General features: G+C 41.5%; 1 protein-coding gene across 1 annotated transcript in view; it reads left to right on the top strand.

Moving 5' to 3' along the window:
* The first annotated feature begins 211 nt into the window (after positions 1–211).
* EFCAB2 (EF-hand calcium binding domain 2) overlaps positions 212–17263 on the top strand; it is a 33590-nt gene continuing 16538 nt past the window's right edge. The window contains exon 1 of the mRNA XM_069800601.1: positions 212–574. Coding sequence (XP_069656702.1) covers positions 460–574 — 115 coding nt within the window. The 5' untranslated portion in view covers positions 212–459. The remainder of the gene's footprint in view (positions 575–17263) is intronic.

Raw genomic sequence — 17263 nt, 5'->3', positions numbered from 1 at the left:
ACGTACACGCATATAAATACACCCCCTGCCCCCCCCATTCATGGTGGCCACACCACTGCCTCCACCTCAGGCCTGCCCCCGCCTCAGGGCGAGGGGCTTCTCCCCCGCACTGCCCACTGCAATGGCACCCGTGGCCTACGGCACCCGTGGCCTATGCCACCCGCGGGCGACGGCCGTGGGTGCGGGTGCCGGCTGCCTTATGGTTGTGTTACAGCCAGGCAGGGCGCACCCGGAGTTGATGGCGGCGAGGCCGACCGCCTCGTCATGGCGTGGGGTGGCTTCCAGGGCGGCCGGGATGGCTGCACCAGCCGCTGGAGACAGTTGGTCATCGCCCCTTGCAGTCATTTCTGGATGCATCGGGCGCTCTCTGCCAGGAAAAAGTAATCTGTGCTGCTGATAGCACCATGGCTTATTTTTAGAGGCAAGCGTGTTCTACTTTAGGGAGTGTTGCCAGAAATTATGTTCTACAGGCTGAAGGTAATTCCTCCTGCAACGATATTCAAGTATCGTTTGAAAGAAAACGTACTTTTCTGTAAAACTCACAGTATTGTGACTTCTAAAATCCGTCCTTTCTGTAAGTAAACCTGTGTGTGTTGTAATAGTTCGCAAATTTTGAATGTTGTATATGAAATAATCTAAATAATGGATTATTTCGTCTTATTTGCGAAAAAACTAATATATTCCGTAGAAAAGTCCTGTATAAATAGTTGCTGTGGATGGCACTGAATGAGTAATTTGATTTTGGTAGAAGTATTTCTAGTGTGCACTTTGCAGTATAGATATCTTGCAGAAGTTAAGAAATAAGACTGATGTAGCTTCAGTGAGGACTGTTCTAAAAGTATTATTTCTTTTATATTGTTTTTCATTTTTGTGTAGTCTTGTGAAAGCATATTTTTTGCATCTTTCCCATTTTGCAAATGAAGCTGAGGCACAGTGCTGGCAGAGGTAGATAGAGACGATAGGATAACAGCCCAGAAGTCTCCCGAACCATCTGAGAAGAGGGAGTCTGGAGTTCTGGCAGGATAACAGCAATATTGGGAAATTCTGGCTCCATATATTCTGGACACCCATATGTATGATACTGAGATTTTGCACCGTTTTGTCAATCCACAGGCAGAAACTCTTGGAGAAGGAAGGTCATGGATTTTTGATTGCTTCATTAATGGCTTTTAATGCTGTTTTTGTAGTTTCAACGTTAGAATACTTTGTAACAAGTTAAATTACTGTATTACTGAAGACAGACTCTTTTGGGTTTTTTTTTTTACACTTAATGTTTTTTAACATCCTGTAAAACACTATTCTCAATACAGTATCAGATGTCATCTTCTAGAGGAAAATTGTGCTGTCATCCTAAATGACCTTGACCCATAAACTCCATTCCTGGCTCTACCAGACTTCCCGATGGATCATGGAAAGTAACATACTGGGCTTTAGTTTCCTATCTCTAGAATAAGGACAATAACCTGTATCACATGGGCAAGGCATCTGACTTATCTTCTGTCACTCACAAGAATCATAGTCTGTTATTAGGCAAACCAATTGCTTATTGCCCTATAAATGTGTCTTATTATTATAAACATGATTGAAGTAAGCTAACAGTCAGTGTGTCATTAAACTGCAGAAGCAATCCCATAAGAATAAGTCACTTACACCCATTTCAGAGTTGCTGTTAGACTTCTTGCAGATAGCAGTTAGAGGGTTAATTAGGATTCCTTGATTCTGGATTCATGCTTTCTTCTGACAAGCATTCCACATCTATGCAAACTGCAACTTTTACTTTATTATGCTTCAAACAGAACAATAACATTAGTTGTATTGTCAAATAATTACTCTTTAGGGTATTCCTCTCGGTGCTTTGTAGCACTGCAGTTCCACCAGCTTTCATGGTAAAGGTTTCCCTTAGGTCCTATTATTTTCAAGTTTTACCTTCTTCAAAGTTAAAATGCCTGCTTAAATGTTGTACAGATATACGCGATGTACACAAGGAAAAATGGTGAAAGTCCAAACCCTGCAACCTCATGTACATCATGTTACTCACATGAGTATTACCCTCTAACTTATGCAATTCTTGTGAATAAAATCTTGTATGTGCATAAATGTTAATGGGATCATGCCCATACTATCTGTAGCTACATGTTTTAAGTGTGAATTTATATCCCTACATTTGTGCTTTCAACATTAATGTTTTTTCTTCATACCCATCTGATTACGCTAGACTGCTTAATCGTTCTCTTCTGTATATTTGTCCGTATCTTCCCTCCCATCATTCTGTTTCTTTCCCTTTTTCTGCTACTTAATTCAGTCTGTCTGTTCTTCCATTTGCTCTCAGATACTTTATTTGTAATTTGACATAACATGTCAGTTTTTCTAAGTTTTAATATCTCTGATCTCAATACTGATGTTACTAGAACCTGAAAGCAAGATGTCAGACTGGTAGTGCCTGAAGTAAAACTAGACAGAAGACAAGACATATTTTTCTCCAGCTGGGATTTAAGAAATCACATGGAAGTACATAAAGGAGAGAACGCTCAGTGTTCCTATATCATTATGGTAATGTTATGTAATTGATCAGTATTAGAGCTTTTCTAAGACCATATTCTTTGTGCCAGTTAGCACATATTTAAAATGCAATTAATAAGTCATGAATTTTAATCCAAAAGGAAGTACATTAAATAGTCTGAGCTCCTGTTTCACCCGCTTACACCCATATGAAATCGAGTAACTAGTTCTGGGTAGCGGATGTCCTCCAGAAAGATACCTGATTCTGATGCAAAGAGCTACGGAGATGGAGAATAACCATTCTGCGATGATGGTTTTCTCTGGTAAATGATTAGTAGTTGTTCTGGCTAGTTTGAGTTACAGCGGCAATATGTAATCGGGCCTCACAGATCCTCTTCCTGACTTATGAAACAGTCATGTGGAGTTTGTTAGTGGAGACGGGAGAAAGTTTTCACCCCAATTTTAGTGCCTTATGTAAATAAAGTAACAGTGTGTTCAATCATACATACATGTCTGCTCTTTAACTGCCCTGGTTTGCTGCCTGGCACACTGGTGAAATCAGAGATTTACTGGAGTTTACATTTGGTAAGAACTAGCTACATATCCCATTCAACTACTACCTTCTTGCAAAGAAGCAGAGTTGCCCCTACTTCACCTGCCCTGCCAAATCCTCCCATGTCTGTAGGTAGGATCTAAACCTTCCCTCTCCGTGTCACCTGGCGTTGCCTGGATTCTGTATCACTAGAGATACTGAAAATGTGCTATCACTGCTCATTCTGTTTTAATAAACTTACAAGTCCAAGCTTAGAGAGCCTAGTAGCTGCCACGAGCACTGTTGGCAGTCGTAACCATTAATTCTGCTCAGAGCACACTTAATTAACGTCAGAGTTTCAAACCTGACACAGAAAAGCGCTGAAGCTGTCTATGACTTCGGGGAATCCCACTGAATGGGATAATATGATGTACATGATGCTTAAGCGCATGAGTACATTTAAGGGTCTTGCTATAGTGAGTATTTAAAAATGTATTTTTGAGGGTTTCACAAATAAGCATCAGCATTTGAAAGGCACAAAAGCTATGGATTAAAAACTCACAATAAACCTTCAGGCTAAAGTAGTCCATCAGACAAGTTATCTCTAATTTAAAAAGTGGCAGTGTTTCATTTATGGAAAAAAATACAAAATTAGTATGAGCTGTTAAAAATAAGTAGCTTTCTTAGGGCCCAAGCAAGCAATATTTCTGCTCTAGAAGAAAATCTGAATATATGAGATCACTTAGGAAATCAGTGTGCAGTTTTATCACAGTGGAGTTTACAGATGAACACTATGAATATTTTTATACCCTCTTGTTGACATTGCTGTGAGAAATTACGTGAGAAAAGTTTATAGCTTTTATTAGACTGTAATGCAGTTTAATATGCACCTTGACATCAATCTGAGTAATGTTTTAATATTTGTACTTATTTGAGAGTGAAACAAAAAATAAATTATGTCCATCTCCCATGGAAGAACAGAGGCTGTAGATCTGATCCTCCTGGCTATACTCCTGCAGTAAAAGTTGATCTCAAATGGATGTAGAACAGGTAATTGCAGATTGACAGGTTTCTTGTTTCCATGGTGCATAAAATGGCAGAAGTTTTTTGGTTTGGCTCTACTTCTAGCTGACTTACTGAATAAAAATTGGCTGGTGTGCAGAAAGGCTTTAAACTTTTTTGTCTTTTAAACAATGCCAACCAGCAGATACGCAGTCCTGACAGGGAGCTCAAGAACTCCCACAAATTATCTTTCCAACAATAGTTAACATGTTATTAAGAATTTCCATGTCTACATACTAATTATTCTGAGATCCGAGGGGTTGGGGTTCTTTTTGCAATTTAGGAGCACCTTATTTTGTGTGAACAGATACCGCTTCGTTGCTATTGGCAATAAAATGTGGCGAGCTGAAGGTTGTGGAAGGGAAATGGTCTTTCAGGTAACAGAGGTCTGATGTGAACCTGTTGTTGAACGTGCTCAACGTTCAGCCCCCAAGTGGGAGGTGGCCATGCAGACAGAGGTGCTGGTCACACCACCGCTCTGCCCTGGCCAAATCCTGCTGTGGGGTCTAGCTGCCGCTGCTGCCATTTCTGCTATGGGGATATGGTTGAGGTGGGGGGCAAAAGCTGAAAATAGCTCCTACACATCCTGTGAAGTATCCTGAGGGGAGAAGTGGCCGTGGCAGCGATGTCCCAGCCCAGCCTGTGTGGAGGTGAGCCTTGCGCCTGGCACAGCAGAGGTGGCAGAATGGGCGCGGGACAGTCAGAGATGGGGCTGGGGATGCTGCAGAAGGTGTCCAGAGAAGCGGGGAGCTCCCTGCGCGGAGCTGGCCGGTACCCGGTGCAGGGGTAAAAGCTGTGGGCACGGTAAGGGGCAGGAGGTCCCAAAACCTACCTCTGGCCCCCATGGCTTTTGAGGTTGGATTATGTGCTACCTGACAGGTCTTGGGAGATATTTTTAGGAGTGGTCTTTAATTGTAAATGTCCATCTTTAAGAAAATACAGACTCCCAACTTTTTGGAAATACGACATCCTTACTGTTCAATGTTATGTAGGCGTGGGTAGTACGTGAAAGCCTCATGCATGTAACATCGGAACGGATTTCCTTGAGTCCAGCCTGGGGCTGTATACAACCATAACTTTCAAAAGCTTACCAAGCTCCATCTTAAAAATGGTAAGGATTATTGTGTCGCTGGTGTAAGGTCACAGGAGGTTCTGGACCGTTACTGCTGATGATCAGGTTGCAAATTAGACATGAATTTTGAAATTTATCTGTCAACAGCTTGTATCCTTTTTTTTACCTGTTTGCCAACTTTCTCCTTTAGCTTAGCCTGCCTCAAATGGTTATAGAAATAAGTCTTACTCCGCATTGATGGTAAATGTAAATGTCTTAAATTTGTCAGCTGAAATGCTGTTCAAATTTAGAATATTACTCTTAGGCAAACAAAAAGAAAATTGGAGGTTCATATTCATTCATGATATGTAAAGAAAGTGATTTAGCACTGTAAGTGATACTTTCAAGACAGCTCCTTAAAAAACAAGCAGCTGCAGCAAACCCCTGTAATCCCTTGCCATTTTGTTTCACCATAACAGTCTTCCTTTGCTTCATAAAGCCCGAATGCCAGAGTAGTGCAGATAGAATTGCAACCAGTCTAGAAACTGTATTTTTTTTAACCCATTTGAGACCCTGTCAGGCACATTGAAGGGCTTGTGATATGATACATAACAGCATGTATTAAAAGTCATACTTAAACCCCTTCATTCTTCTATTATATTGTAGACAATTACAGTTCTTTCAAAAGAGGAAAGTTTGCAAACTGCTGTATTCTAGCAGTGCTACTGTGGTGCTGTAGTTAAACTTTATAATGGCTTATGTTTAAAAAAAATTAATTCTTAGAGCACTAATACCCACTTGAGTTTGGTCCCTGGTTCTTGACCACTTGAGCAATCAGTGGCAGAGGCAGTTTAGTAGGCATATTCAGTTTATCAGATGTTTGGTGCTGCCACACATGTGATCAGATGTACGTGCATGCTGTTGGTGACGAGTTATACCGTGCCCTGTTGGGGCCATCCCACGTCGTTGGCAGAGTTGTCCTGGTTTTGGCTGGGACAGAGTTAATTTTCTTTCTAATAGCTGGTATAGTGTTATGTCTTGGATTCAGTATGAGAAGAATGTTGATAACACACTGATGTTTTCAGTTGTTGCCAAGCAGTGTTTAGACTAAGTCAAGGATTTTTCAGCTTCTCATGCCCAGCCAGCAAGAAGGCTGGAGGGACACAAGAAGTTGGGAGGGGACACAGCCAGGACAGCTGCCCCAAACTGGCCAAAGGGATATTCCATACCATGTGACATCATGTCCAGTATATAAACTGGGGGGAGTTGGCTGGGGGGGTGGATCACTTCTCAGGAACTAACTGGGCATTGGTCAGCAAGTGGTGAGCAATTGCATTGTGCATCACTTGTTTTGTATATTCCAATCCTTTTATTCTTATTATTGTCATTTTATTATTGTTATCATTATTATTTTTTTCCTTTCTGTTCTATTAAACTGTTCTTATCTCAACCCACGAGTTTTACCATTTTCCTTCCGATTCTGTCCCCCATCGCACTGGGTGGGGGGAGTGACTGGGTGACTGCGTGGTGCTTAGTTGCTGACTGGGATTAAACCACGACAGAGTGAGCTGCTGTTGTGGGGCACGCAGCAGCATGTGCATTACTGCATTTTGGTGGAGCTTGGTGTGGTGCATATGTGTTGTAGTGTGCATGTGTGGGTGTTGGAGTTGTCCTTTGTGGCTCTGCCATCCGCTTCTGGGGCCAGCACTGTGGAAAGTCCAGGAAAAATGGGGACAAATGCCTTCTGTGACCACACAGCATAGCGGCATGGGTTGTGTTCTGTCAGTGTCGCAGCCAACATAAGCTCTTCCTTTTCAGCAGCAGCTGGAGCTATAGCAAGACTCTCCGCATCACCAGGAGAGCTATATATCCTCGCAGGACAGTTCGCTGTTGGTGATGAAAGAGACTATAAGTACGGGCTAGACATAACTCTTTCATTATATCCCAGGTGTGGCTGAGATGAAAGATACGGAACAAATTGCAACAATGGAGATTACTGTTTTTGCCAGCTCTGAGCTGCAACAGGAGTGCTGACAGGTACAACTGCCAGAGTTGGGATTTCAGGGATGTGCAAGACATCCCTAATGGAGATTTATGCTGAGCTTATCTCTGCCTTATGAAAAGGGAGACTGCATGCAGCCGATATTGACTTTAAAAAAAGTGTCATGATTATTTTTTGCAGGCCAACAAGCACCAAGCGCTGGTATTTCTTTCACTTCACTGTAGGAAGGATAACATCGTGACTTTCCTCAAGAGAAGTGTAAGATAACTAATTGTGTATTATCTGTGAATCACAGGCATATAGGAGGCTATCCAGATCTATGCATAGATGGGATGTCCTTGCTTTCTTTGGATGACTGGAGGCATATCTCCACATCCTCTGCTCAGAAGGGAAGATCTTTATATCAAAAGGAAAGGATTTTCCCCCATCATTCTGCAAGTTAGTGTGACAAAGCATGTTGTTTCACTGCCCTCAGTGTCAGTTGCATGCAATGGCAAGTATTTGGCAGCTTGTCTGTGGACACCAGCTGGCAGAAGGAGAGCTTCACTGTCAGAGCTGGACCTGTGCAAATAATTAGGGTGAGCGATATTAATCAGAGCTTGCTGCTTTAGTTCATGAAGCTCCAGGCTTCATGAAGTCAGACTCAGCCACAACTTGAGTAGCTGCAAAATAATGATGTGCTTGGCTGGCTGAAATCTAGGTCATTATTGAGACCTGTTAGGTCCAATTTGGATACGTGTTTCTTCCTGAGAGTCCTTATTGTGTGCTGCTTCCAAAGTAATAATCTGCAACAGTTGTGAGGCCTGTGGAACTAAAGCAGTGTGGCTATGGCCAACTGCTTGGTAAGGCAGGCAGAGCCAAATCCTGAGAGCTGTAGTTGAGCATTTCATGCTGTGTCCTGATCATTGCTCTAAAAACGTTACAGCTACTCCTGACAAAATGTTTGACAGCTTATCAAATGAAAATGCCTGTTGTTATGATCCAGGACTCAATAGCTTGTTCTGTCCTGTAAGGCCACTGTAACTGTCCCATCCCAGAATCTTGAGGCCTGTTTCAGCCACTCCTTCCCTCCAAGAAGTGCAAAAAGGCAAAACGGATTTGAGGAAAAAAACCCATGTTTGAATGCATGGCCAACTATTAGGGGAACGAAAAAGAAACTGGCTTTTCTACGAGGACTTTGCAACCACAAATGCACAAAGTGTGGGCAGACTTGTGAGAAAGCTGGTAAGAGAGGTACCGCTATGATCAGGGTAGGTGCTGTTGTATTTTGAAAGATGCTCGGGAGGACTGCTGAGCGTTTCTGCTGTAAGTAATGATGACTCCAGATTCTTTCAAGCTCTAAGACATTACCCCTACTTTTTATCTGAGGTTTGGGCATACATAGGGCATACCGCACATGCATTCCTTCTGTTTCCCAGTGCTATGTGTTCTCCAGAGGATATAGGCAATAAGCTGTATGTTACTGTTCACAGTGTGACCCTGCACTACTTAATACAGGGGTGACAGTGGGTTAGGATACAAGGAGTAAGGCGCTTAAGAAGGTCGAGTCAGGGCATTAGCTCTCACTATTGACTGTTTCAGAGCTCAGAGAGACTTTGTACTCAGGGTGATAAAAATCTGTAAGCTGTAGCTATAGGGAAAGGTGCAAGACAGAGCTATGAACTGGCACAGCAAGGTGCTTGTCACTGGGCACTAACCACACTACCCCCAACAGCCAGGGGGACAGTGAGAGATGGCAGGAGGAGCTCAGGGCTGTGGGTGGTGGAGCTGCATGAAGTCCTTAGAGCAGCAGCAGCACAACAGTAAATTGGAGCTGGAGGAGGGCTGGGTGCCAAGTATTTGCTTGTGCACTTCCCTGCTGCTTGCAGGTAGTAATCCTCCTGCACAGTATCATCTTGGCTGGTCAAAACGTGTGTGTGGGAATCCAACTTGCATTGCCATTTCCTAATGGAAGGGCTTCTGCCTACTACCACCAGCGAGGCAGTGGACGATGGCCTCCACTGGACCATTTTCCTTGCAGATGTAAAATGAATGCTGTAGCATGGCTTAGAAATTACTCACTAGAAAATGTGTCAGAATGGCTTGCAATTTTAATGTGAATTAGGCCAACTTGTGGTTTTCTTTTCTGACTTTTTTTTTCTGGGCATGCTGCTAGGTCCAGAATACTTCATCAGCAGGAGAATCTAGTGCTGTAACCAGGTCCCGGTCCCAGCCTGCACAGTTCCATTTCCAAGGCCTGGACTAGCCCGTCTCGGCTAGGTGATGCTATGGGCCACTGCTTGGGCTTGCAGCAGGTCAGGAATCCCTGCCAGAGTCTGTCTTGTCTTAATTGCTTTGACCTGGAACATGATGCATGCTACATCCCACATGCATGGTCATACCAACCGGCCAGCCACTGCACCTCCATTTCTCCTCTTTGGCCGACACAGACCAAATCACAAATTTGTTCTGTGCAGTGAAAGTAGGAAGGACTCCTTCCATACCATCCCACCAAAAAAAATTTGAAAAATTGATCATTCACCAAACCTCAGATAGTGCTTCAGGTTTGAGAAAATTGAACTCTAGCTGAGTACGGCAAGGTAGTATCCTTTGATCATTTCCCAGGATTGCAGGCTTCTCTGCTGATGCTTATGAAGGCTGGTGCTTCAGTATATATAGATATATATCTAGATACAGAATATCTACACAGATTGCGTACAGTAAAAACATCAGGGCATATTTTGTTGAGCTTTTCCTGGGACACATGAAGTGCTGTCTCTGACATGGATTGATATGTTCATGTGTTGCATCACTCAGACTAACTACCTACAAGAGAATGGATTTTTTCCTAGCAAACCATATGATTCCTTCTCCAGTGTGTCCCAGGATTGTGTAGACTGAGCTTGCTGTCACCAACAAGCTGCTCAGGAACTCTTTGAGTGGCAGGAAGGAAGGATTTTCTTGCCTGTAGGGCAGGGGAGAGACTAATGACACGCGGCAAATGAAGAGATGCAATTATGATGACAAAAGCACAAAGCTGGGAAAGAAGGTTCAGCAGAGCAAATGGGTGCAGCTATCCTGGAGGGAACAGTGCTCCAGGGCAAGGTGAGTAGAGTCAACTGGCGGTGTCAGCCATGTCTGCCAGTGTGCATTTCTGTGTAAGCAGCTCAGCCAGGTAATAGGAAGGGCAGAGTTGTATCCCTTACCACATCCTCAGCCTGTGATGCTGCTTTTTTTTTTCCAGGGGCACCAAACTTGCAGTCCGTCTTCCATATGTCTTCCTCATGAGCAAACCCACCACATGTTGAGCCCTGAAGAGCACTTAGTGGAGTTTTACAGACTGTAAGAAGCCCTGTATGACATTAGCAGGACTCCTGCTGGGATCCAGTCCCACTCAGCCACTCCTAGTATTTAACACTCCCTGCCCCTCTTCCCTTCACTTTCAGTTCTGCTTGGTTGTAAATAGTTTCAGTAAGTTTAGAGTAAGTTTGGTTTGTGTTTTGTGTGTAGGAAGTCCTTACGCCTTTTATTTCTTTGACAAATTGCAATCCTCCATTCTGGGGACCTCCAGGAAGGACTGGTGGAACCAGGGAAATTAACGCCTCTGTTCCAGAAGCCTGGGCATGGGGAGGCTGTCAGGGTCATAGTATAGGAAGGGATGCAGAAAATAGTGGTTTATTGGTCCCCTCCAACATATGGACAATTTTGTGTTACAGCAAGCATCTGTCAAGGAATTTGCAGAGGTAGCAAGGGTATCCCTTGTAATTTGCCCTTCTCCATTCCCTTAGGCAAATGCATTATCTGCAGCAAGCCCAGGCAGTGGTTGTCGTTCCACTGGGGCTTCATACTGACATACTTTGCCATTTGCATGCCCTGGCTTTAAGAAATACAATGCAAGCTCTGGACAGAGCAAGCAAACAGGATCCTGGTAAGGATGAGGGAGTCAGGTTTAATACAGCAGCTGTTCAAGCTGTTTTATCATTATGACTCAGGGCATATAGGTATGAATTATCAAGTACTGAAGATACAGAGTGATCTCTGTGGACTGGTGTGCGGGCTGTTTGCTCAGCACAGACCAGGCAAAATAATGTCATCTTGCAAAAGCAACCAGAAGTGACAGCATTAAAATGGTTTTCGTGACCTACAAGGATGTGTAGCATGAGGGAAAGAAGTATTTTTTCCATTGATGAAGAACTATATTTGATCCAGAAGGGAGGGCAGTAGACAAGATTGACTGTGACTCCAGCACCTTTGGGGAGAGATAACTGAGACAAGAACTTTGTGAATGGTGGATATTCACTTTCAAATCTGTCCTGGTTTCAGCTGGGATAGAGTTAATTTTCTTCCTAGTAGCTGGTATAGTGCTACGTCTTGGATTCAGTATGAGAAGAATGTTGATAACACACTGATGTTTTCAATTGTTGCTAAGTAGTGTTTAGACTGAGTCAAGGATTTTTCAGCTTCTCATGCCCAGCCAGCAAGAAGGCTGGAGGGGCACAAGAAGTTGGGAGGGGACACAGCCAGGACAGCTGCCCCAAACTGGCCAAAGGGATATTCCATACCATGTGACATCATGCCCAGTATATAAACTGGGGGGAGTTGGCTGGGAGGGATTGCTGCTCAGGAACTAACTGGGCATCGGTCAGCGAGTGGTGAGCAATTGCATTGTGCATCACTTGTTTTGTATATTCCAATCCTTTTATTCTTATTATTGTAATTTTTTTATTATTACTGACATTATTATTTTTTTCCTTTCTGTTCTATTAAACTGTTCTTATCTCAACCCACAAGTTTTATTTTTTTCCTTTCCCAATTTTCATCCCATCCCACTGGGTGGGGAGGAGTGAGTGGGTGGCTGCATGGTGCTTAGTTGCTGGCTGGGGTTAAACCACAACAAAATCAATGACACTTTAATATGAACTGTGTTTTGGAGGCAGTGCGATCTATGGATTTAAACACCTTTGGATATACTAGGTGATGAAAGGCATTGACTATTTATGGCTTCTTTTCCAGCTTGATGTGGCATCCTCCATGCCCTGTTTTGTTCTATGTTATAGTGTCAGATTAAGAATTCTAAGAGGAACTAGAAGCTTGACTGCTTATCAAGGCAGCAATAGTTTCTATACTTACTTTGTTTCTCAACAGTTGAGTTATGTTATTAATTGCCCCATTAGTTTTGTTAGTTCTGGTTCCCACATGTATTAAAACATCTGAATCTATGGTAGATTAGAATGCCATGGCATTTAAAATACCATCTGCTGAACAATCAAACCCTAGAATAATATTCAGGATATCTTGTTTCATCAGGTAAAGTTACTGGCAACTTGTCGCTCCATTAGTTGCCACCAACTGACTATCACAAACTGGATATATTTTGCATATTGGTATATCATTGCATTTTTCAACTTTGAGGTTGAAATGCACAGTTTTTATAACATTGTTTTTTAAGTCTTTAATGAATTTGTCAACTTTTAACTGAAATAACCAAAATATTTCCATTGTGGTTGATCTGAACCCTTTTTATTTTTTTATTACTAACATAGTTCTATAAAATAGTCTCATTTCCATAGCCAAATCTTGAGTCAAGATAGTGCTTAATTTTTTACATCACTTTATTATATATTTTGCCCATGTTACAATTGTCTCATGTAAAGAAGACAAAAAGGAAAAATTATGTTTAATATTTTTGTGTCAGAATTTGAAGTAACTTTTGCAGTTAACTTTGTCACAGCCTTCATCAAACTGACAGCCTGTATTTTATTATTAGACATCAAATTAATTACTTGATTTTTCTAAAACTCTATTTGCTGCTGGTGGGTTTGTTCTCATGGTTATTTGTACCATGTGCCATGGGGCTGTGCAAAGATTGTTCTGATTGCTCCACTCTGAGAGCTCCATTCTGTGTATCTATTTTTAAATATAGTCCCTTTATTTTTATTCTCTATTAGTTTTTCCATAAGGCAGTTACTGTAGTGGAAACAACCAGGTAATTTTTCAGCTCTCACATGTACTACCATTAGGAAAAGAGGTATGACAATAGGGTGAGGTTATTCTCTTAGTCCAAGGTTGCTCGCATACATGATAATGAGTGTAGGGTTTTGGTTTTGTTGATTCACACTGATGATGGGGTTTGCTTATTTATCTAGGTACCATATGGTGTATGCTACAACAAACATAAATGATAGGGAGCAATGATATGGCTAGTTCTCAACAATTCTGAAAAACATGAAAGAAAAGTCTTTTGCTGTTCTTGAGACTTCATTTTGGCTTCTTTGGGAATGCTTGAAAGTGACCAATGCAGAAACCAGTTAAGCTTTTTTATTCTCCTACAGGAAACAGACTGAAATTCAGATTGCCTAAGTATCATCTGTGATAACATGGGATGCTTCTCATCCAGGAGAGAAAGCATTATCACTTTTCTGAGTCTGCAGGCCATAGCTTGGATCCCCAAATTGGAGTAGGTACCACTGTCAGCGAAGACTGCAGCCTGGTCATTTCTTGGGAACTGGTGTATACCAAATTTCATGATGCTGCATCTTTTATCTCTTCATTCAATCCAAATGGCTAAACTCAGGTGACACGTTTCCCATTGGGGCCATCAATACTTTGTGTCAACCTGTTTTCTTCAGATTGCAGTTCAGGAATGGGTTTATGCCTTCTGTGGAGGAATCAAGCTGCTTTATAAACCTCTTGGTTTTCTTCAAAATCTGCTTGTTTTGTCTTTCCAGAATGAAGACTCTTCAATGAGCACATACATTAAATTATTTCATTACGTATCACAAGACACAAAGAAACAACATTGCATATTCCCCAAGCTTACAGCTTAATCATATTGTTCCTTTCTTTTCTGGTATCTAATATATTAATATCATACATGCTATAGGAGGTACAGAGTAGAGAAAAAAATATTTCTCTTCCCTGAATTTTTTTAGAGAACAGCATACAATTACTGTTTCAACATATTAGGCTGACTGTACATTAAGCTTCCTCTGGAATTAAGAAGGTCACTACAAGAAATCTAATGTATGTCTTTTCTTCTACAGAGCAGAAAGGTCTTGCCAATAAGTCAGATTCAAATGGCCTCAAGATTATTTTCTCCCCATGTTCCTTTTCCTCAGTAATTTCCTTAAATTAGAATTAGTTAAATGCTGTAAGGTTTTCTTCTTTGGGGTTGGGCAAGGTTTCTGAATTATTTTTAAGTCAGTCAAGCTCCCCACACTTAACATAAAGGCAACACAAACATTTGTGGCAGAATAATTTAGGGAGTTGTATACTTTGCCTTGGAGTTAGGAAAGAGAAGCAGTAGTGTGGGAACAGCTTACGCTGATGTCATCAGCAAGAGTTCATCTTACAACACCACACTGACTTTCTCTTTTTGTTCTGGAAACACAATGTCTTGATAAAACTGATGAGCTTATTTGAGAGTGTTTGAGATTTCACCTATGCTGGTGATGCTGAGTATTGTGACTGCTTTTTAATAGCTTGACCTAGGTGATGGTCCTGTTAGCACTTGCTTAAAAGCCCGATTAGATCTCATAAGAGCTAATTGATAACCTCCTCAGAGTTGCAATTGTGAAGTCTCTTACTGGTTTTTTGCTTCTTATTTAAGCAACTATACATTGTACATTTCTTCTCATTAGAACTACAGTCAGATTTGGGGGGTTTTTTTTCAGTTATTTCCATTTGTGGTTTTGTGAAGGATTTTGGAAGAGGTCGGATGAAACAGTGGCTGCAAACATCAAAGACAAATCTCTTTTGCTTTTTAGTTCATCCCTTTCATCCTTTTGCCCTGTACACCTAGATAATAAATTTGGAATCACCCTTAAACAGAACATGGTATTCTTCAGGAATAGCATCAGTCTCCCTTCTTACTGTGGAAGTGTTCCTGCATCTTGACATGTTTCTAGGATTTTAACTCCATATTAAAGCTCTAAGGAGTAAGATCTGTTTAGCTATTTCTGCTTGTTGGCCAAACCTTTTTTAGATCAACCACCTTCTCACCTCTCCTTTTTGATTTGCATTGTATGGCAAGACAGAGAGTATTATTCGTGATTTTGGGGATGATGGGAAGAGCTAGGATTTGCAAAGGATGGTCATAGGGGCCTTATGGAAGACTGCTGGAGCAGTGTGAGGAGGGTGGTTAAATACTGTAGCTTGGATCCATGAAAGAGAAGGTTCACTGAAGTCAAGTGGAGATGCAGGGGCCTTTAAGACTCACATTCTGTCATATTCTGTCATGTGGCTGCCTGCACAGTTATGTCCCCTCTCATGTCCATTGCCTTCTTAAAAATGTTCCTGTTCCGTCATGGCAGTCTTTGCATCCCATTCACAGTTTTTCAGCTGACGTTACCAAGGTTGCTACCTACTTTTTTGGTTGAAATAATGGCTAGTGGGAAAGAGAAGAAATGGTGCTGGAGTATGTAGCCACTGGTACGATTCTGTACTTCCTGCTCATAAGCCCCAGTTAGTGAATGGGGAGATCTACAAAAGAGCTGTTAATGGGGAGATCTACAAAAGAGCTGTTAATAACACCACTTCTAAATAAAATCAGAACAACAACCTGTAAATGACTCTAAAACTGTCTGTCACTGAGTTGGGATTGTGTCCCTTGTCCTTTCAAGTTCAGCAAGGCAGCCCCATGTGAGAAAGGGTTCCTGTCACCAGAGACCTCAGGGGTTTCCTCACACCTGCTTGTAACCATAACTTAGTACCGTGAAGAGAGGATGGAGTAATTAATGAGGTGTCCACATGCATATAGGCATTTAAATATAACTTTGACCATATTTATTAAAATATACCTAGATTAATGTTTAAAAGATTACCATTTCAGGTGTGTTGAGCAGTAACACTAAATAATAAAATCAAGTCCACTGGTGCTTCTACAAATCAGCCCTTAATTTTACTTTTTACATAGTACAAAAAGAGTTTCAGAGTATTGCATTGTGTTAATAGGTTCATCAGGCTACACTGGGACTAAACCTTTTCCTGTGAGCAGCAGACAGATGCTGCTTTCCAGCATTTTAGGTGGTTGTTTAATGTTGGCCTACCTGGTCTTTTGATACCTCTTTTTTCTGCACATAATTTCTCTTCAGTTAAAGGAAGGGTTGGCTTTTTGAACCATCTGAGCAACTGGCCCTGAGGAAGAAAAGAAAGCAAGCTCATACAGTTAAATGAATGGTAGAATCTAGCAAATTGTATCAACTAGAAATCACTTTTTAAAATGCTCATTACTCAAGAGTCTGGCAGAGCCACATCTATTTAATTGCTTCTGTTCCCTACAAAGACTGAAGATGTGGTCTTTGAAGAAGAAATGTCACAAATGAGGCAGGTGTGCTGCTTAAGGGCTGGCTTCAAATGGGCCTCAGCGTGCTGGGGAACAGTCTGGACAATCTGAAGAGGAACAATTCAGTCTGAAAGAACCAGCAGAATTAATTTGGGACTCCCAGCTCCCTGCCAGTCTTACTTAACTGTCAGTGTCTAGAGATTTGTCTAGTTCATGCTAAACAAACTGGGAAAATAGCAAAGGATGGTACAGGAAAGGAAACTGATAGTGAATACACTTTTCAGTTAATGTAACCGAGGAATGGATTTTAAGACATTTTGTCTTCTTATTGCTTATGTGGTAGGAAAATACATGAGAACGAGAAAATGAGAAAAACCCAACAAGTATCTGAAGCATTTTAGCAGCATAAAAATGAAAATGGTATATCATCCCTACAGGATACATTTGAGGGAATAATTAGTTGTAGGTATTGGAATCTTTTTTGGCATGGTATGTTTCAATATTTACTTATTTAAGCCATTAGAAGTAATCAGGTAATTTTATCTTTGATATTATGTATAGTTTTTCTAGTTAGTAGAATAAGTGAGTAAAATCTTTTATTCGATCAGACCGTAGGTATTTCTGTCCTGAAAATTGCTAAAGAATTGCTCCACAGGGCAACATGAAACTTTCATTGATCTATCCATGGAGCAGAGTATCCTTGTGCAGAAAAATTTCAGTACATTGGAGGATCGCATCTGCTGAGTTAACTGCATGTCTGATCTCTTGATGCCCTTCTTGAAGGGATCATTTTAAACCTTTGTCCATTACTTATCCTAGAGCTGGAATCCATCTTTTTCTCCCTCCCAAAGAGAG

This window comes from Haliaeetus albicilla, chromosome 13, assembly GCF_947461875.1.
Source record: "Haliaeetus albicilla chromosome 13, bHalAlb1.1, whole genome shotgun sequence".
NCBI lineage: Eukaryota > Metazoa > Chordata > Aves > Accipitriformes > Accipitridae > Haliaeetus > Haliaeetus albicilla.
Note: the sequence above shows the minus strand (reverse complement) of the source record. Positions and strands in the feature narration are given on the sequence as shown.